This window comes from Bufo bufo, chromosome 6, assembly GCF_905171765.1.
Source record: "Bufo bufo chromosome 6, aBufBuf1.1, whole genome shotgun sequence".
Classification (NCBI taxonomy): Eukaryota; Metazoa; Chordata; class Amphibia; order Anura; family Bufonidae; genus Bufo; species Bufo bufo.
Window position 1 is genome coordinate 54,882,832 of NC_053394.1, and position 21,148 is coordinate 54,903,979.

The 21,148-nt window shown below is 47.0% G+C and overlaps 1 protein-coding gene across 1 annotated transcript in view; it reads left to right on the top strand.

The window, feature by feature from the left end:
• The first annotated feature begins 254 nt into the window (after positions 1–254).
• Positions 255–21,148, top strand: part of LOC121005493 (alpha-2-macroglobulin-like) — a 70,505-nt gene continuing 49,611 nt past the window's right edge. Inside the window, exons 1-10 of the mRNA XM_040438262.1 lie at positions 255–317; positions 793–942; positions 1,066–1,200; positions 1,857–1,953; positions 5,886–5,982; positions 8,054–8,279; positions 8,368–8,494; positions 9,547–9,668; positions 12,128–12,179; positions 14,302–14,376. Coding sequence (XP_040294196.1) covers positions 255–317; positions 793–942; positions 1,066–1,200; positions 1,857–1,953; positions 5,886–5,982; positions 8,054–8,279; positions 8,368–8,494; positions 9,547–9,668; positions 12,128–12,179; positions 14,302–14,376 — 1,144 coding nt within the window. The remainder of the gene's footprint in view (positions 318–792; positions 943–1,065; positions 1,201–1,856; positions 1,954–5,885; positions 5,983–8,053; positions 8,280–8,367; positions 8,495–9,546; positions 9,669–12,127; positions 12,180–14,301; positions 14,377–21,148) is intronic.

A 21,148-nucleotide genomic window follows, 5' to 3' on the forward strand; every position in this document is an offset into this window, starting at 1 on the left:
GGACTGGTCCACCAGAGTAGCAGAGGGTCTTCTGGTGAGCCTAGTCTTTGAAACCATAGTGGGCTCCAAAGGTCCAGGAGAAAAATCCTTTGGAGCTAATCACTTGTCACTAGGGTCTATTTCTTTGATTCAAAACCTGTTAGACTTTATTGATGAAGGCTGGGCCCTAAGAATAATTTCCTCTGGTGGGCCCAAGGAACCGCATGTCAAGATGTACAGAGCTGTTATACTTGTCCATTAATCTTTATGGGGCCATGACGTCTAAGGAGCTTCCATATGCCTCCAATTTCGTACATCGCCATACTGAAACTCATAAGGTGACACTAGGGCCTTTTCATGTGCATTAACCTCATATACCACTTCTTTGTCACACGGATAGTTGTTGATGAAATATGGGGTGTTATTTGGTGGGGCAATAATACTGTAGGTTTGCTTTAGCTTTACTTGTTCCTCTGTAATCAAAGTATAATGGAGGCACCAGTGAGTATCACAATATAGTGACATTGACAGTTTAAAAATGTGCACTTTACACTTCCATGGATATACTACTTTTTAACACCAAGGAATTTTCTAGTGACCCCATTTTTCCCACCTAGACTTTCAGAGGCTCTCCATGAATCAGCACTCTGTATCTCAGCTTCCTTGACTTTTATGATTGCGATGTTAAAGAATGTTTAGGTACCCCTCCTTAAGGATTCATATTTCTCCAGCCATACTGTTGGGTAGTATGTATTGTATGCTTCTTGATTACCTGCGTATTGTAACTGAGGTGACCACTTTGGCTACTTAAAGGTTTCCCTTAAATTTTCGGAGGAGCAAAGTCTTCCTGGGTCTATGGTGAATCTCCATATCAGCGCTCACCCAAACTCCATGTGCAGTGTCCGAGCAGTGGATAAGAGTGGCAAGCTCCTGAAATCAGAAGAGAGACGCTCGGAGGACAATGTATGTTCTACCATGCAATTTATGTTGTTTTATTACCATTAGGTTTTATAATATGATACCCGGCCACAATTATGAATTTAACCTTGAATTGACTTTGTGTTTATGGTCCTATTTCTGGCTTAGGTGAATCAATTCTTAAAAGAATGGGATACAGAAGGTTACCCTATAGAGATTGAAGAGCTTCAGGAGTGTCCACTCGGTTCTTCTCCTGTTTTTGTAGAAGCTTCAGAACAGCCTGATATATTCAGTCTTTTTGAGGTATTAACTCATTATTATTTATCATTATCAATGAAGAGTACACATTGTTGACGCATGGGGGCGGACTGAGACCCAATTGGCCCCCAGCAATCAAGGTCATTGGTCCTATATTTATATTTACAAAGACACTACAACTAGTATGCAGTGATGCTACATCCATAGCTATGTTACATGGTTGAATATTGGGTCATCGTCACTGCACCCTACAACCATTGGACAAGCCACATGGCATGAAGTCACTATGGCTGCAATATCACTGTAGGCTAGAGCCCATGGTACTAGAATGTGGACAGTAATTATTTTACAGAACTTTTTTCCCTAATTTTTAAATGGGTCACAGCTTCGACTTCCCTTCATAAAATTATAGTACTAACTAATACAGTTCTAGATATCTGCTTTTGGGGAGGGGTGGAACTCACTGCATAAAGATTTATACATTTCCATAGAGCTCAGTCCAAGTAGTATAACTGTGTATACAAAAGTTCTGAACCCTTGAATTTGGGAACCCCTAATTGCAAGGACAGTCAATTGGATGCTGTTTAAGTATATCAATTATCTTGTAACATTATAGCTGATGTTACCTGTATGTCTATCCTATCCACTGATCCATGATCTGTGCTGCTCTATATCAGTTATACCCTTCTCATGTCTTACAGCATTGTGGGATCAAAACCTTAACCAACTTCGCAATACGGAAGCCGCTGGAGTGTGAATTGCAGGGCCCAGAAATATTACAGAATTTCGCTAAATCAAGTGAGATGCTCTCGTACAATTCAAACTACCAACTATCAAAATGATTGAAATTTAATGCAATTTCTTTCAAGCAAAAACGAGAGCCGGTGTAATTTACAGTATATATACTGGGCAAATCAGAGTTAATAACGAAACTATTTTAAAGGACTCTTCCAGAATTTGAAACAAGGGTCTTCACAGACCATGGGCAATAGTGTCACTGTTTATGGAAAACAATTTCTGGGAACCCCTTTCACACAGATTTACAGATTGCAGTACCTGGACTAGTTACACATTGTAATATATACCTTGTTAAAATGCTGCTGCCGAGATTGTTTTAAGAGCTGTGCCTGGAAAGTTTATATTTTTCATGATAGGATTGCATTATGGGAAATATTGTTCTCTATTAGGGGCATAGTTATAGAGGGCGGAGAGGTAGTCAGTTTGTTACCGAAGAAGACACTATTGTTATAAATGTCACATTAGGTGGGGCCCTGATTTTGCAAGTTAAAGGGGTTTCACACAATTAACATTTATCATCTATCCACATGATATGTGAAAAATGTGATCCTGGTGGGGTCCACCGCTGGGGTCATAACCAATTGCTAACATAGGGTCCTAAGGCCTACAATCCTTCTTACTACAGGACTACATGTAATAGAGTAGTAATTGAGCTTCTGCCCTGCACCTCCATTTAGTGTCTATAGATCCAGCATGTGCCCTGCACCTCCATTCAGTGTCTATGGATCCAGCATGTGCCCTGCACCTCTATTCAATGTCTATGAGTTGAGCATGCTGAGCATGTGCCCTGCACCTCTATTTAGTCTCTATGGGTCAAGCATGTGCCCTGCACCTCCATTCAATGTCTATGGGTTGAGCATGTTGAGCATGTGCCATGCACCTCCATTCAGTGTCTATAGGTCCAGCATGTCAAGCATGTGCCCCGCACCTCCATTTAATGTCTATGAGTTGAGCATGTGCCCTGAATCTCCATTCAGTCTCTATGGGTTAAGCATGTGACCTGCACCTCCATTCAGAGTCTATAGGTCAAGCATGTTGAGCATGTACCCTGTACGTCCATTCAGTGTCTATAGGTTGAGCATGTTCCCTGTACCTCCATTCAGAGTCTATAGGTTGAGCATGTTGAGCATGTACCCTGTACGTCCATTCAGTGTCTATAGGTTGAGCATGTTCCCTGTACCTCCATTCAGTATCTATAGGTTGAGCATGTTGAGCATGTGCCCTGTACCTCCATTCAGTGTCTATAGGTTGAGCATGTTCCCTGTACCTCCATTCAGTGTCTATAGGTTGAGCATGTTGAGCATGTGACCTGTACCTCCATTCAGTATCTATAGGTAGAGCATGTGACCCGCACCTTCATTCGATGTCTATGTGTTGAGCATTTTCCCTGTACCTCCATTCAGTGTCTATAGGTTAAGCATGTGCCCTGTACCTCCATTCAGTGTCTATAGGTTGAGCATGTGACCTGCACCTCCATTCAGTGTCTATAGGTTGAGCATGTTGAGCATGTACCCTGTACCTCCATTCAGTGTCTATAGGTTAAGCATGTGCCCTGTACCTCCATTCAGTGTCTATAGGTTGAGCATGTGACCTGCACCTCCATTCAGTGTCTATAGGTTGAGCATGTTGAGCATGTACCCTGTACCTCCATTCAGTGTCTATAGGTTGAGCATGTTGAGCTTCTGCCCTGCACCTCCATTCAGTGTCTATAGATCCAGCATGTGCCCTGCACCTCCATTCAGTGTCTATGGATCCAGCATGTGCCCTGCACCTCTATTCAATGTCTATGAGTTGAGCATGCTGAGCATGTGCCCTGCACCTCTATTTAGTCTCTATGGGTCGAGCATGTGCCCTGCACCTCCATTCAATGTCTATGGGTTGAGCATGTTGAGCATGTGCCATGCACCTCCATTCAGTGTCTATAGGTCCAGCATGTCAAGCATGTGCCCCGCACCTCCATTTAATGTCTATGAGTTGAGCATGTGCCCTGAATCTCCATTCAGTCTCTATGGGTTAAGCATGTGACCTGCACCTCCATTCAGAGTCTATAGGTCAAGCATGTTGAGCATGTACCCTGTACGTCCATTCAGTGTCTATAGGTTGAGCATGTTCCCTGTACCTCCATTCAGAGTCTATAGGTTGAGCATGTTGAGCATGTACCCTGTACGTCCATTCAGTGTCTATAGGTTGAGCATGTTCCCTGTACCTCCATTCAGTATCTATAGGTTGAGCATGTTGAGCATGTGCCCTGTACCTCCATTCAGTGTCTATAGGTTGAGCATGTTCCCTGTACCTCCATTCAGTGTCTATAGGTTGAGCATGTTGAGCATGTGACCTGTACCTCCATTCAGTATCTATAGGTAGAGCATGTGACCCGCACCTTCATTCGATGTCTATGTGTTGAGCATTTTCCCTGTACCTCCATTCAGTGTCTATAGGTTAAGCATGTGCCCTGTACCTCCATTCAGTGTCTATAGGTTGAGCATGTGACCTGCACCTCCATTCAGTGTCTATAGGTTGAGCATGTTGAGCATGTACCCTGTACCTCCATTCAGTGTCTATAGGTTAAGCATGTGCCCTGTACCTCCATTCAGTGTCTATAGGTTGAGCATGTGACCTGCACCTCCATTCAGTGTCTATAGGTTGAGCATGTTGAGCATGTACCCTGTACCTCCATTCAGTGTCTATAGGTTGAGCATGTTGAGCTTCTGCCCTGCACCTCCATTCAGTGTCTATGGATCCAGCATGTGCCCTGCACCTCCATTCAGTGTCTATGGATCCAGCATGTGTCCTGCACCTCTATTCAATGTCTATGGGTTGAGCATGCTGAGCATGTGCCCTGCACCTCTATTTAGTCTCTATGGGTCAAGCATGTGCCCTGCACCTCCATTCAGTGTCTATGGGTTGAGCATGTTGAGCATGTGCCATGCACCTCCATTCAGTGTCTATAGGTCCAGCATGTCAAGCATGTGCCCCGCACCTCCATTTAATGTCTATGAGTTGAGCATGTGCCCTGAATCTCCATTCAGTCTCTATGGGTTAAGCATGTGACCTGCACCTCCATTCAGAGTCTATAGGTCAAGCATGTTGAGCATGTACCCTGTACCTCCATTCAGTGTCTATAGGTTGAGCATGTTGAGCATGTGCCCTGTACCTCCATTCAGTGTCTATAGGTTGAGCATGTTGAGCATGTGCCCTGCACCTCCATTCAGTGTCTATATGTTGAGCATGTTGAGCATGTACCCTGTACCTCCATTCAGTATCTATAGGTTGAGCATGTTGAGCATGTTGAGCATTTGCCCTGTACCTCCATTCAGTGTCTATAGGTTGAGCATGTTGAGCATGTGCCCTGCACCTCCATTCAGTGTCTATAGGTTGAGCATGTTGAGCATGTGACCTGTACCTCCATTCAGTATCTATAGGTAGAGCATGTGACCCGCACCTTCATTCGATGTCTATGTGTTGAGCATGTGCCCTGTACCTCCATTCAGTGTCTATAGGTTAAGCATGTGCCCTGTACCTCCATTCAGTGTCTATAGGTTGAGCATGTTTAGCATGTGACCTGCACCTCCTTTCAGTGTCTATAGGTAGAGCATGTGACCTGCACCTCCATTCAGTGTCTATAGGTAGAGCATGTGACCTGCACCTCCATTCAATGTCTATTAGTCTCACAGAAACAGCCATTGATAGGTGATACATGTCAATTGTGTGACCACTTATTTAAACCTCTGGCCTCTATTCATTTTTTCAGCCAATAATGAACTAAATACTTCAATTACTGACCTCAAAAATTTTGAGCCACGCATGGCCATGTTGGTTTTGTGATTGTTTGCAAACATCACTCAACAGCTGTACAGTTATATAACGGCACAGAATATAGTAAATTTACTCATCGCTTTTTTTTATTTCTCTCTTTTCAAATTTTAATACAGAAATGGTATTTCCTGGAGTCAAAAAAGATGCACCACCGCAAGAAAACGTGCGCAGAAGATCCCCAACTACCTGGATAATGAACTTGATGCTAATAGGGTAACTTTATTTAGAGCATTTAATGGTAAGGCACTTTGGGGGTTATTTATGATGCTGAAATACGCCTATATTAGGCATATTTCAGGCGCAGATTGTTGCAGCTAGTTGTGCCACTATCTGTCACTTCTCCCCGCTCATGCCAGGTCTAAAAAAGTTGGACTGGTGTGGGCAGGGAAGGGGATTTTCTACGCCTGTTTCAGGTGTAGAAAATGGTCTAAATGTAAGACACCTTGGAAGTTGTCTTACATTTAGAACTGGCGGAGGATCTGCCGAAGTTATGTAGATGCTGATGCCAGCTTAGGGGTTTATTAAGACCGGCGTCTAAAATACCGGTCTTAATAAATGTGCCCCTTTGTTCTTTGGTACAATGTACAGCACATGTAAATCCCCGGATTTAAATAAAATTGACAGATTTACTAATCCTAAAACCGGTGTAACCTTAGCCAGGCTGTCTAGAACTGCACCAGATTTATCACAGGGGCTCAGGCTGGATGAGAAATGTGGTACAGGGGTAGACACCTTTCTCTGACTCTATGCGAACTATTAGCCGGCTTAGTTTGAGAATGAATTTTACACCAGAGTCAGTGCAATTTTGGTGCCAAGTGGTTCATATTAGACCACACCTCCTGTCCAGTGAAGCCACTCCCTCTTTCTGTAAGACCCACCACCTTGGAAGGCTACACCTGTCTCCCACCCAGCTAGTTACATAGACCCTCTGCTATCACCTGCCGCAGCAAAGATGGAAAAACCACACCAAAACAACCTGGACCCCCATGCGGACACCGATGCAAGGTGGCTCCAGGCAAGGCTGCTAATATCTTTAGGTTCACCCCTCCGGGAAACCAATGGGACCCCCTTTCGGAGGTAACACACACAAAGGGAGACGTCTTGCACACATGCAGGGACAAACACCAACAACATCCCAGACATGCAACCACAAACAAGACGTACAACAAACCTACAACTCAAACCCACACCATAAACGACACACCAGGAGGGGAAGGAAGACAAGGAGGGGAAGGAAGACAAGGAGGGGAAGGAAGACAAGGAGGAAACACTCAGTATGATATCACAGATGACATTGCTAATAACCTTGATGTCAAACTTGGATGGCCCTCAGATCTCATCCATGCACAGAGCAAGCATCTCACATGCAAGGCAGACAAACCAAAACTGATCTCAGTCTCCAAGCCAGAGTATATAAGGAGACCTGAAACCACACCCAACTCACCAATTTGCTCCAGCCAGAGTATTAACCCCACACACACACCACACAGCAGGGAGACACTACTTAAAGGGGATTTGCACACACAAGCAAAAGGCAACAGGTTGCCGCAGACAACAGCATGTGTGGCCAGCAAGTCACAGCACACACAGCAAAACACGTGACACTGCCACAACATGCCAAAACAGCAACATGTTGCCACCGGCAACAGCAAGCGTGGCAACAGTGTCACGGCGTGCACCATAGGCCGTGACACATGAACAGCCCAGAACAGGAAATAGCAGCAATAAGGATAAAATAAATACCTTACAAAATTACAGCTACCTTCATAAATGATTATTCTAAAGGATATATCAACATATTTAAGAAGGTCCCTCAATATAGGTTCTCGGTTGTGTTGGGGAAAAGTCTAGAGAACCCCTTGACCATTAAGGTGAAACTCATAACTAAGTCATAAAACGCTGTTACCCTATTATTCTGCCTTGTGTTTCAAGAGCACCTGTATATAAAGATAACTCAGGACCTACAAGAGACCTCTGCGGTAGGCACATCTTACATGGTACTACAATAAGAGCTAAGTCAGTATCCACTGTAACTATCCATAGGGCCCCATATACTGTACGGTATTAGGTTTATTTTTTTTTATTAGAGCCTATGAGTGACATATGCCACTGAATGCATATACTGTATAGCAGCATACACTGAAGGGTGCTCTCAGATAATATGTCAGGAAATACTCCTACTATATACTTTCAATGTTAGGCTCAGATATGATGTGAACCAAAACCAAGTGAGATATAATTATTTTTTTATTACAAATATCTTTTCATTGTCACTTCTGTACAGATCCACTGGTGAACTGGACTATCCAGTCAAAACTCCAGACACCATCACCCAGTGGAATGTAGAGGCCTTCTGCACATCAACCATTGGTCTTGGCTTTTCACCCCAAACTTATCTTCAAGTGTTTAAACCATTCTCTCTGGAGATGATCACACCATACTCAGTTAAACAAGGGGAGACTTTCGTGCTGAAGGCAAATGTCCTCAACTCCATGAGGAGGTGTATGAAGGTGAGAATGTGAAATACTAATAGATCACGATAATGGTCCATGTGTATCCCAACGTGATGATGTCAGATTTCTGATTCTTATATTATAGGTCCAGGCAACTTTGTACCAGTCAAAAGACTTTCAAGTGGAACCATGTGAAGGTTGCTTGTACAATGCCTGCCTCTGCAGTAAGCCAACCTACACCTTTACCTGGAACATCATATCCTTAACTCTGGGTAAGAAGCCTGGACACTGCAGGGAAAATGCAGTATTACATGGTCTCCACTGAAATAAATGAAATAGAAAATTGCGGCACACGGCTCTTAATTTGCAGTTCAAGGCATTTTATTCATGACACATCACACAGAATTCACGATCCAGTAATTTCTCAGAAGCGCAATTGATTATAGGTATTAGATTACGTGACCGGACGTTTCGGCCTGTGAAGGCCTTCTTCAGCGGTCTATTATCTTACAGTGGCTTCAATGTGGCTCCGGCGCTGGATCACAACGACTGACAAGTCCTTGATGGCACTGGCAACTACGGTGTGCGGTGTTCTACTTTTATAACATTCCACTTAAATGAATAGAAGACTGTGTGAAACATAAGTGTGTCAGTCTGCCAGGGCTTACTGTACAGCTCCAAACACTGGCTAATAGAGATTATCATGTAGGTGGTCTTCTCTATGACTTCCATATGACCCAAAGATCTTGACTTCTTGACGCAATCCCTATAAAGTAACATTTCAGGAGAGGAATTAAAGAGGCAACTCTATCCACTCAACTGCATTCTCATAGTGGAAGCATTTTTTTCTCTTATATTTATCAGAAATAATCTACAGTTTTTTTCTGCACAGACATAAAATATCAATAGAGCAAGAACTTTAAGAGAAATGCACACTTTCTTCTATATTGGTTGTCTACACCACTAAAGGAAACTTAGGAGCTTACTACAAAGACAGTGTTCATTAAGTGCTACGAGCTCCCTCTAGTGGTGGCTGCCTGACAACAATTTTATGTTACATAGCTCCATGGATATATGGTTCAGGTGGAGGGGACAAGCAGCCCAACTACACACCTGCTTTCAGGCTTAGACCCCTTTGGCACTGGCCTACACCAGCTCACATGAACACACCATGGCAGTAACATGTGAACAGATTTTAAAAAAGCTTTGATGTTTTTTCTCCATGTGCTTACCAGAAGGTCATAGTAAATTAGATAGTAAATTAGATTAAATTAGATGAATGAAAAATGTAATAAATATGCAAGTCATTTATGTTCCTGCACAGGCTCTATTAATATCAGCGTTAGTATAGAGGCATTGAGCACTAACGATCTATGTGATGGACAGAAGCCTATGGTGCCTAAAAGAGTACAGTCAGACATTGTGCAGAGGCGCCTTATAATTGAGGTAAGTACTCAGAACTGAAATGTATATTTTTAAACATTAGATCAGACTGATATATTATCTGTAATTGTGGTTTCATCCAGTGCTTTAAGTGGGCCAAAAGAGGTGCCGGTACTCTATTAGGCGCCGGTGCTCCCCCCCCTGCACATCAGACCCCCCCATCACACACATATATATTAGTTCCTCTATGTACCAGTACAGTACCCCCCCCCCCCCACCGCACATTCGTTCCTCTCTGTACCAGTACCCCCCCTGCACATCAGACCCCCCCCCCCCCCCTCATCACACACATTAATTCCTCTCTGTACCAGTACCCCCCTGCCAGGGGGGGGGGGGGGTACTGGTACAGAGAGGAACTAATGTGTGTGGGGGGAGGGGGGGTGCCTGTCACTCACCAGTACTCTTCAGAAGTTGGATTCCAAAGCAAAGTCGATGTTCTTTGCTGCACCGTCCGACTCCTGACTCCAAGGAGGACCAGTCACTGGTCGCCGCACTGATCGCTCCTCACAGGCGCGCGGGAAGGAGTTGACGTCACCTAACGTGAGATCAACTCCCTGCCTGCGCCAGCCTGAGCTGTACTCTGCAACGACCCGCCCCCCTCCACTAGCTGCCCAGCCAACGACATTAGGGAGGAGATACTGCCAGCAGGGGCGGATTAAGTGCATGATAGGCCCGGGGCTGTCTAACCAACTCTCCCCCCCCCCCCATTGTAGTTTAGTGTTTTTTTTTTGTATGAAGAGGCTGTGGTGCTTCATGAGCGCCACAGTCTCTTCATAGGCCATATGACATCTTCAGACAAAAAAAAAATACCCCAAATTGGGTCCTAAACTGAAAAATTTGGTCGCCAAATTTAAAATACATATAATTATAATAAAAAAGACATGGAGGAGAATACAGCACCACATACCTCTTACATCCAGTGACATCTCCTGTCATGTAGACCTTCTCTTTCCTCTTCTCCTCCATTTGACCCAGACCGCCATGGCAAATTCTTTCAGCCGCATCTCGTCTCTACAGTTTGTAACACAGACACGTTAGATTTCTAAATTCCTCCTCATCCTGGTGTCCCCACAGTGTCATCCTGCTGCCACTCCCAATACTGTGGCCGTTGTGCCCCCCAGTGTTATGGGGGATCTGTGGATGGCGCTGTTATGGGGGATCTGTGGATGACACTGTTATCGAGGGGATCTGTGGATGACACTGTTATGGAGGGGATCTGTGGATGACACTGTTATTGAGGGGATCTGTGGATGGCACTGTTATGGGGGATCTGTGGATGGCACTGTTATGGAGGGGATCTGTGGATGGCACTGTTATGGAGGGGATCTGTGGATGACACTGTTATGGGGGATCTGTGGATGGCACTGTTATGGGGGACGTATGGATGATGCACTGTTATAGGGGATGTGTGCTATGACACATAGGGCCATGAGGGGGGCCTGCATAAGATGCTATATGTGTGAATGACACACATATAGCATGTTTTGCTGGCCCCTCTCATGGCCCTATGTGTCACAGACTCACAGCATTACTTTATTAATGTCCCCTCATGTGTCCTAAACCACGAACATAACTGTCTTTGTATGCAAAGTCTTTCTTTACTGCTGAAACAATCCCTCTCCTATTGATATTGAAAATCACCAGCCTCTCTGTATTCAGCCTCCTACCTGACACACAGCCCTGGCCCCTGAACAGCCGGATGACAGCTCTGCACAAGCAGGCTTAAGGACCTTCCGTGATGTCATGATCATGTGATCAGTCACATGTGTGGGAGGAGTCAGGCTCCGGGCAATGTCTGTGCTGGAGCCTGCTGTTGGGGGCGGGGCCGGGCTCCTCTCTCTGTCAGTTACTCTGTGTAAAATACTACACCAGCCAAGGAGCCTCCTCGCTGTCGGCACGGCCGGCAGTATGTGGGCGTTCGGGTCGGCGCTGGGCCCCCCAGCGGTGCTGGGCCCGGGGCTGCCGACCCGAACGTCCCTATTGTAATCCGCCACTGACTGCCAGCTCTCCGCTGCGCTCCGGTACCGGAAACCCACGTACTGGGCGCACGGAGAGGTGCTGGTACTCTCCAGGGCAATTTTTGGAAGTGGCGGTACTGAGTACCGCCGCGTTCCGGCCCACTTCAAGCACTGGTTTCATCAATACCTGATCAATACCCGAACCCGAGTTCAGGAAATGGTATTTTACTGTATAAATCAATTTCTGAAGTTATGTGCGAAGTCTCGTGAGACTACGCAAAGTAATAACCTCGGCTCATCGGAGCCAATACATTCTAATACTGTACGGAGGGCTCGATCCGTACAGTATTGAAACAAAGTTTTATGCAAATCGACTTTGAATGTTTCATCTGAAGTCGATTCGCTCGTCCCTAGTGAAGACATATCTTACATACCCATGACTGGTACAAGGATAATCTCAAATTGTTCCTGCCTGTTGTTATGGTGCATTTTTTTCCTCCACAGCAAAATGGAGTACCAGAGAAAAAGACACACAGTATTCTCCTATGCGCTTTTGGTAAGTACTGATCTTTTTTTATTTTTGCAGAGAATAAGGCTACTTTCACACTTGCGTTCGGGGTTCCGCTTGTGAGTTCCGTTTGAAGGCTCTCACAAGCGGCCCCGAACGGATCCGTACAGCCCCAATGCATTCTGAGTGGATGCGGATCCGCTCAGAATGCATCAGTTTGGCACCGTTTGGCAGCGTTTTCGTGTCCGCCTGGCCGTGCGGAGCCAAACGGATCTGTCCAGACTTACAATGCAAGCCAATGGGGACGGATCCGTTTGACGTTGACACAATATGGTGCAATTGCAAACGGATCGGTCCCCCATTGACTTTCTATGTAAAGTCAGGAGTCCCTATTAATATACCATCAGATCGGAGTTTTCTCCAATCCGATGGTATATTTTAACTTGAAGCGTCCTCCTTCCTCCCCTGTATTTAACTCATTGGTGGCCAGTGCGGCCCCCCCTCCCTCCCCTGTATTTAACTTATTGGTGGCCAGTGCGGCCGGCCCCCCTTCCCTCCCCTGTATTCAACTCATTGGTGGCCAGTGCGGCGGCCCCCCCTCCCTCCCTCCCCTGTATTTAACTCATTGGTGGCAGTGCAGCCGGCCCCCCCTCCCCCCCTGTTTTTAACTCATTGGTGGCCAGTGCGGCCGGCCCCCCCTCCCTCCCCCCCTGTTTTTAACTCATTGGTGGCCAGTGCGGCCGGCCCCCCCTCCCTCTCCCCCCTGTTTTTAACTCATTGTTGGCCAGTGCAGCCGGACCCCCCTCCCTCCCCCCCCTAATTAAAATGACCGACCCCCCATCATTGGTGGCAGCGGAGAGTTCCGATCGGAGTCCCAGTTTAATCGCTGGGGCTCCGATCGGTTACCATGGCAGCCAAGAAGCTACTGCAGTCCTGGCTGCCATGGTTACTTAGCAATTTTAGAAGTATTATACTTACCTGCGATGTCTGTGACCGGCCGGGCGCTCCTCCTACGGGTAAGTGAAAGGTCTGTGCGGCGCATTGCTTATAGCACAGACCTTTCACTTACCAGTAGGAGGAGCGCCCGGCCGGTCACAGACATCGCAGGTAAGTATAATGCTTCTAAAATTGCTAAGTAACCATGGCAGCCAGGAATGCAGTAGCGTCCTGGTTGCCATGGTTACCGACCGGAGTCCCAGCGATTAAACTGGGACTTCGATCGGAACTCTCCGCTGCCACCAATGATGGGGGGTCGGTCATTTTAATTAGGGGGGGAGGGGGGGATGGCCGCACTGGCCACCAATGAGTTAAAAACAGGGGGGGAGGAGGGGGCGCCGTACTGGCCACCAATGAGTTAAATACAGGGGAGGGAGGGGGGGCCAGCCGCACTGGCCACCAATGAGTTAAATACAGGGGAGGGAGGGGGGGCCGCACTGGCCACCAATGAGTTAAATACAGGGAAGGGAGGGGGGGCCGCACTGGCCACCAATGAGTTAAATACAGGGGAGGGAGGGAGGGGGGGTCTGCCCCCTGCTGCCTGGCAGCACCTGCCAGGCAGCAGGGGGCAGTCATGTACACAGTTCTTTTAGTAGATTCTAACTTGAAGCATCCCCATCACCATGGGAACGCCTCTGTGTTAGAATATACTGTTGGATCTGAGTTTCACAAAAACTGTTATGCAGATGGATCCGTTCTGAATGGATGCAAGCGTTTGCATTATAGGAGCGGATCCGTCTGTACAGACACCAGACGGATCCGCTCCGAACGCAAGTGTGAAAGTAGCCTTAAGGTGATTTTTGAATCCTCAGCTTCCCAGGCTGGGCAGCCTAACTGTAGACTAAGGTGGCTTTGATTCTACAGTCTAGCATTAACTTTAATGAGTTATGTCTAGAGCTATTTGTATGTGAATAGTGGTATAATCATAGGGATAGTTGCATGCAATATAAGTGTTAGGAAACAAGGTTCTGCAAGTTTTACTAAAATTTGTGAGAGACAAACTAATGCCACATATAGCAGATAGAACAAAGAATATACTGAGATATAACCTAATTTATTCATGTAAATGGAGCACTGATTTCATATGAGTACTACAGTACAAAGCTACCAATACATGTGCAATAGGTTTTATCCAATGATGCTTACTAAAGTTGTTGTAATGTTTTTTTTCCAGAGTTGGACACAATTCTCCTGGACCTTCCAGAAAACGTTGTGCTTGGATCTCAGTCAGCAAAGGTTACTGTTACAGGTAAGATTATTTTTCCAGCTGACGTTCTTTATGATATTCCTTTACATGTAACATAGCGCCATATATGCTTGAGGTGAGGCCTATATGCTTGAACCAATTATCATGCAGTGTTCATCCAGAAGAAGGCAAAGAAAAATCTCTAATCTCCTTCTGTTAAAGCGGTTTCCTGGACTAAAATATTGATGACTTATCCTCAGAGTAGGTCATCAATATCTGATTGGTGGGGGTTCAACTCCTGGTCGGAACCACTACTGATCAGCTGTATGAAGGGGTCGTGGCACTCTGTTGAGCGCTGCGGCCTCTTCCTAGGTCAGTGACTTCACGTTCATTGGTCACAAGGACATTGTGAAGCTCAGCCCTACTAAAGTGAATGGGCCTAGACTGCAATACAGCCAATATAGAATACACAGAGCTTTGCTTGTTAAGCTGTGAGGAGGACACAGTGCTGGACCAACCGACCCTTGCAAATAGCTGATCGTGGGGGTGACGGGAGTTGGAGTTGATGGCCTCAGCCATAGATCATCAATATTCTACTCCCAGAAAGGCAAATTTAATACTTCTTAACACAAATATGGAAGTTGTAGAAGCTTCATGGGCTGACTGTATGGTATAGTATACAGCCAAACCTGGATACCTGACCATCACACCTGTATGAGCTTGTTGGGCATCTCAATCAAACACCATGAGAATATATATGGAGTTGTACTCAGTTTTCAGACTATAAAAGCCCCTACCTTTCTTGGAAGAGTATTTGTGAAGTCTGGCACTGAGTCTGAGCAAGATGGCCCAGCTGTCATCACAAAGGTGTTCCATGGGGTAGAGTTCACAGTGCTGTGCTTCCACATAGGGGATATTTATCAAAACTAGTGTAAAGTAGAACTGACTTAGATGCCCATAACCACCAATCAGATTTCACCTTTCATTTTTCAGAGCTCCTTTGAAAAATGAAAGGTGAAATCTGATTGATTTCTATGGGCAATTAAGCCAGTTTTCCTTTACACTAGTTTTGATAAATCTCCCCCCATGTCTTTATGGAATTAACTGTAGGTGTCATTGCAGCGACCAGGCCACAGGGGCAATATGTGAGTTATGGGGTAGTAGTTGTTTAATCATAGTTCTGAAGAGCTCCCTGGGCCGGAGTGCAGTGAATGGAAGGACAGCACCAGTTCCTTCCGGGCACAATCTGTTGTCCAGAGACTTCCGCCAGATGGTGGTTGAGGTGCCCTTGGTGGTGTGGTTTTTAAGGTGCAGGGGAGGGGAACAGAATGGGTAGGATGTCTGGATGCGTCTTAGACTCCCAGGTCGCTGCTGGGAACGATGTTGTCCGAATAGTACGCCACTTTTACAGACTGACAATAATACGCACAAAACCGAAGATAAAATCTTAGAGAATTTTAGAGGAAGAATTGTTAGGAGACATTCTTTCCTGTATATTTACTTGTATATAAAGTGCAAGTGCTGCCAACATTGTGGTACAATTGTTCAGGTAGTGGGACTCCTACACTCATAAAGCCTATGCACTGAGTGAAAGGGCTTCCAAAATTTACAAGGAACCAGCACTTCAGTACACCCTTTATTACACATAAAGGAGGGCATCATACACCCTTGAAAAATTATGATTGATGGCCTGCTGGTGACCCTCAAAAACATTAGGAGCAAGGGCCTGCTGGTGAGCTGACCATCTAAAACATTAGGGATGAGGGTCTGCTGCAGAGCTGACTCTCTAAAACATTAGGGGCGAGTGTCTGCTGTTGATCTGAGCATTGAAAAAATTATGGGCAAGTGCCTGCTGCTGAGCTGATCATTGAAAAAATTATGTGCAAGGGCTTGCTGGTAAGCTGACCCTGTAAAACATTATGGTTGAGGGCCTGCTGGTGAGCTGACCCTCAAAAACATTATATGCGAGGGCCTGCAGGTGAGCTGACCCTCTCTACAACATTAGGAGCGAGGGCAGACTAATAAGCATGTTGATATGATGGTGTCACGGATGTAACAGGACTTCAACAAGAACCACACACCAGCTCTTCCAAAACCAAATTAAGCTATCTAGAGCAAGGAGTGATGGGTAAAGTCAGACTAAATAGGGATAGATAAAGGTCACATGATCCACACCTGAACAGGAGGAGTGGACATACCAGCAACACACAGACAAAGTGAAACCAAAAGAGGCTGTCAGATCACTAATGTGCAGATAATCTTTCAGACCTTCTAAGACCTGTCACAGGTGTGACAGATGGAAGAGGAGGAGGAGGATGAGAAAAGGAAGATTGAACCATATACCCTTTTCTGTGGTGGAAGGTGTGCATGGGAATACAGTGTATTCAGTACATTATAAAAAACACATTTAAAGTGCATTTTATGTTCAACCGCTTTCCTCTGGTGAAGTAGAGAAGTCAGGGGCAATCCAGGCCTTGTTCATTTTTATAAGAGTCAACCTGTCAGCATTTTAAGTTGACAGGCGGATGCGCTTATCAGTTATTATGCCCCCAGCAGCACTAAATACTCGCTCTGACAAAACACTGGCAGCAGAGCAGGCCAGCACCTCCAAGGCATAGAGTGCCAGCTCGTGCCACGTCTCCAGCTTGGACACCCAGTAGTTGTAAGGCACAGAGGGATCATTGAGGACACTGAAACGGTCGGCGACGTACTCCTTCACCATCTTCCAAAATTTTTCCCTCCTTGGGACACTAGGCCGCGCATCCGGGTGAGGGTGCTGGGTGGGTGTCATGAAACTGTCCCAGGCTTTGGAGAGTGTTGCCCTGCCTCTGGAACTGCTGTGTGTTCCCCTCATCTCCCCTCCTTGGTTGCCCAAGGAACTACGTACTCTGCCGCCAGCGTTGTCATCTGAAATTTTTTGGAGCAATTTTTCCACAAGGACTTTCTAGTATTGCACCATTTTGCTCGTCCTCTCCACCACAGGAAGGAGAGATGAGAAGTTCTCCTTGTAGCAGGGGTCAAGAAGGGTGAACAACCAGTAATCGGTGTTGTCCAAAATGCGTAAAACGCGTGGGTCACGGGAAAGGCAGCCTAACATAAAGTCAGCCATGTGTGCCAGAGTATCAACAGGCATCAGGAGGATGACTCTCAATCTCCTCTTCCTCCTCTTTTGCCCATCCACGCTGAACAAATGGAATTAAACTTCCATGGGTACTACCCTTCGTAGATGAGGCAACCGTCTCCTGCTCCTCCTCCTTCTCCTCCTCATCAACCAATTTGCACTGAGAAGACGAACTGAGGGTGGTCTGGCTATCACCCTGTGTAATGTTTTCCGCATTTCCACCTCTTCCACATGAAAGCGTCGGCCTTAATTGTGAGCAGCGAGCGTTTGAGTAGACACAGAAATGGGATGGTGATGCTGATAATAGCGTTATCGCCACTCACCATCTGTGTTGATGTCGGTGAGCTTGCAATTGTAAGCGCTGCTGCAGCGTTGACAGACCGGCGGAAGCTGTCGATGACTTGCGGAAATATGCACACACGCGGCACACCTTCACCAGTAGATCAGGAAAATTGGGGTAGGGTTTGAGAAACCACTAAGTAGAAGACGTGGGCTAGGCATGGGATGTGTGTGAGCTTGCCGAGCTCCAAAGCCGCCATCAAGTTACGGCTATTATCAGACACAACCATGCCTGGTTCTAGGTTGAGTGGCGAGAGCCACAGCTCAGTCTTGTCTCTTATCCCCTGCCACAGCTCTGCGGCAGTGTGGTGTTTGTCACCTAAGCAGATCAGCTTAAGCACAGCCTGTTGTTGCTTCCCCACTGCAGTGCTACACTGCTTCCAGCTACCGGCTGATGGCTGACTGGTGCTGCAAGAGGATAATTCTGAGGTGGAAGTGGAGGATAAGGCGGAGGAGGAGAAGTGGGGGTTGGAGCCACTAACGCAGGTGGTGGCGGAAACCCTGATGGAATTAGGGCCCGCAATCCTTTGCATCGGTAGCACCTGTGCCCAGTGTACGACTCGCTCCCGGCCTCCACAACGTTCACCCAGTGTGCCGTCAGGGAAATGTAGCGTCCCTGGCCGAAAGCACTTGTCATTGTGTCAGTGGTTAAGTGGACCTTCCCAGTAACTGTGTTGGTCAGAGCACGGGTGATGTTACGGGACACATGCTGGTGTAAGGCATGAAAAATAGTGGCGGCTGGGGACTGCGTAAAGAGGGACGGCAGCCGACATCAGGCTGCGGAAGGCCTCAGTGTCCTTAAGCCTAAATGGCAACATTTCCAGGGCCAGTAATTTGGAAAGTTGCTCATTTAGTGCTATGGCCTGTGGGTGGGTGGGTGGCTGGGTATTTGCGCTTGCGTTCAAATGCCTGGGGTAAGGACAGGGGCGTAGCTATAGGCTCATGGCCCCTGGTGCAAAAGCTCAGTTTGGGCCCCCCCTACCCTCAATACCATTTCCTAACACCACCAGACCCCTGTCCAATGGCAGAACTAAGATCTCACATATTTTTATTTTTTTTATCCAATAAGACATAAGTGCATAATAATAATAATATTAATGATGCCATCTAAAAGCATATGGGTTAAAAGGGGTTGTCTCATCATAGACAATGGCGGTATATCGCTAGGATATGTCCCCATTGTCTTATAGGTGCAGGTCCCACCGCTGGGACCCACAGCTATATAGAGAACGGAGACCCAAAAGTGAAGGAGGGCGCACTGTGCATGTGCAGCTGCCCTCCATTCATTTTCAATGGCTCTGGCGAAAATAGCCGAGCGCTGGCTCGTCTATTTCCATCGAGCCCATAGAAGTGAATGGGAGCAGTGGACGGTCATGCGCGGTACCCTCCCCTTTACTTCTATGGGAAGCCCGCTTGGTGGTGGCCAGACCGGAGTCCTCCAGCCACCACCTTTCAGGGCTCCGTTCTCGATATAGGTGCGGGTCCCAGTGGTGGGATCCGCACCTATAAGACAATGGGGGCATATCCTAGCGATATGCCCCCATTGTCTATAATGAGATATCCCCTTAAGAGGGATAATTGACTTAAAGTTAGGCTGCTACGTTCACAGGGCTATGGCGCTGCCATGCCTATGCTTTGCATTACAAACCGCAGATCTGCAAAGCACCAACTGTGTGAACACAACATCATGGTGTGGACGCGGACCCATTGACTTCAATGGGTCCGCGTTCCACAAGATGTGGCCAAAGACAGGACATGTCCTATCTTTTAAGGGGCAGAGACATGGATCCAAAAGCCCAGTGGCACCGCAGCCATGTGAATGTAGTTGACACTTTAAGTCAATTCTAAAACAGGGATACATCAGAAGGCAAGGTAGTGGTAGTGTGCCCTCCCCAAACTGAGGTGACATGCTGTACAGCCACATTACAGCAGTGTCACTCACACAGTGACTATAACCCAGTAGAACCCAGCCCCATCCCAGGCCAGCACAATCTGGGGAAACCAGTAGAAACTGGCCAGTTTGTACACAGACTAGCAGCAACTAGGTCCTGGGCCTCTGGCCCTGCCTGCCTACCAGCCTGTAGCAGGAGTGGCCCGCCCTTCATTGGCACATCAGTCAGGACTCAGGACAGGAGGGCTGCGCTGGAGACTGGTAAGCTGGCTGCTGCTATCTTCCAGTCCCCATTCCTACCCGGCAGCATCCCTCAGTCTTATAACTTGTAGCGGCTGAGCTCTCTGCTCCGGACCTCACGCCTCACCTCACTCACTGCCTGCAGCTTCACCATTCACGTTCCGTGTCCGGCCCCGTACAACACACAGCACTGTCTGCCGACGGGACAGCACGCACCTGCACGCACACGCTCTGCCTCTGCTCGCCCTCTCACCCTATTGGTTGACTTATGACTTGTGAACTTTGTGTTACGGACCCAGTATTGTATGCAAATCATCATCACACACATGTGGACCTAGCGCTGCAGCAGGGCTGAAGCCAGCGCTTTCATTGTTTACGTCTGGCAGGGTGGGATTCCATCTCTCCTAGGGGGCCCCGTGGGCCCCCCTGACTTAGGGGCCAGGTTGCAATTGTGACCGCTGCGACCCCTATAGCTACGCCCCTGGGTAAGGACATTTGTACGCTGCGCTGGGACACGGAAGTGGATGTGCTCACCGATGGTGCTTGCGAAGGTCCAGGTGCAGTGCGGGAGGCATCCGGGCCTGCGCCTTCGACATGGATTGGCCAGCATGTAACACAGGGGAAGAGGAGGCAGTGGTGTGACCCGCAGACACAGATTGTGGGCCCAGGCGTTCAGTCCACCTATTACGGTGCTTTGATGCCATGTGGCCAATCATGCTGGTGGTGGTGAGGTTGCTAGTGTTCACGCCCCTGCTCATTTTTGTATGGCACAGGTTGCAAATTACAATTCTTTTGTCGTCCGCACTTTACTCAAAAAAGCGCCAGAATGTGGAACACCTACCCCTTGGCAAGGGAGATTACGCAAGGGGGTGCTCCGGGGAACAGTTGCAGGCCTGTTCACTACCCCACTGCCTCTTACAGCCTGTTGCGGTGCTGTGGATCCCTCCTCCTCTGTACTGCTGTCCTCACTCTGCTTGCCACCTTCCCAGGTTGGGTCAGTGACTTCATCGTTCACCACCTCTTCTTCCACTTCCTCACTCTGCTCATCCTCCTGACTTGTTGACCTAACAACAACCTCAGTTATTGACAACTGTGTCTTATCCTCATCATCAACCTCTTGAGACACTATTTGCCGTTGACTTATTGGCAATTGTGTCTCATCATCATCATCCACCTCGTGAAACACTAATTGCCGTTCCCCACTGTCATCTTCTTGTGACTGTGAATGCTCAAGAGTTTGGGAA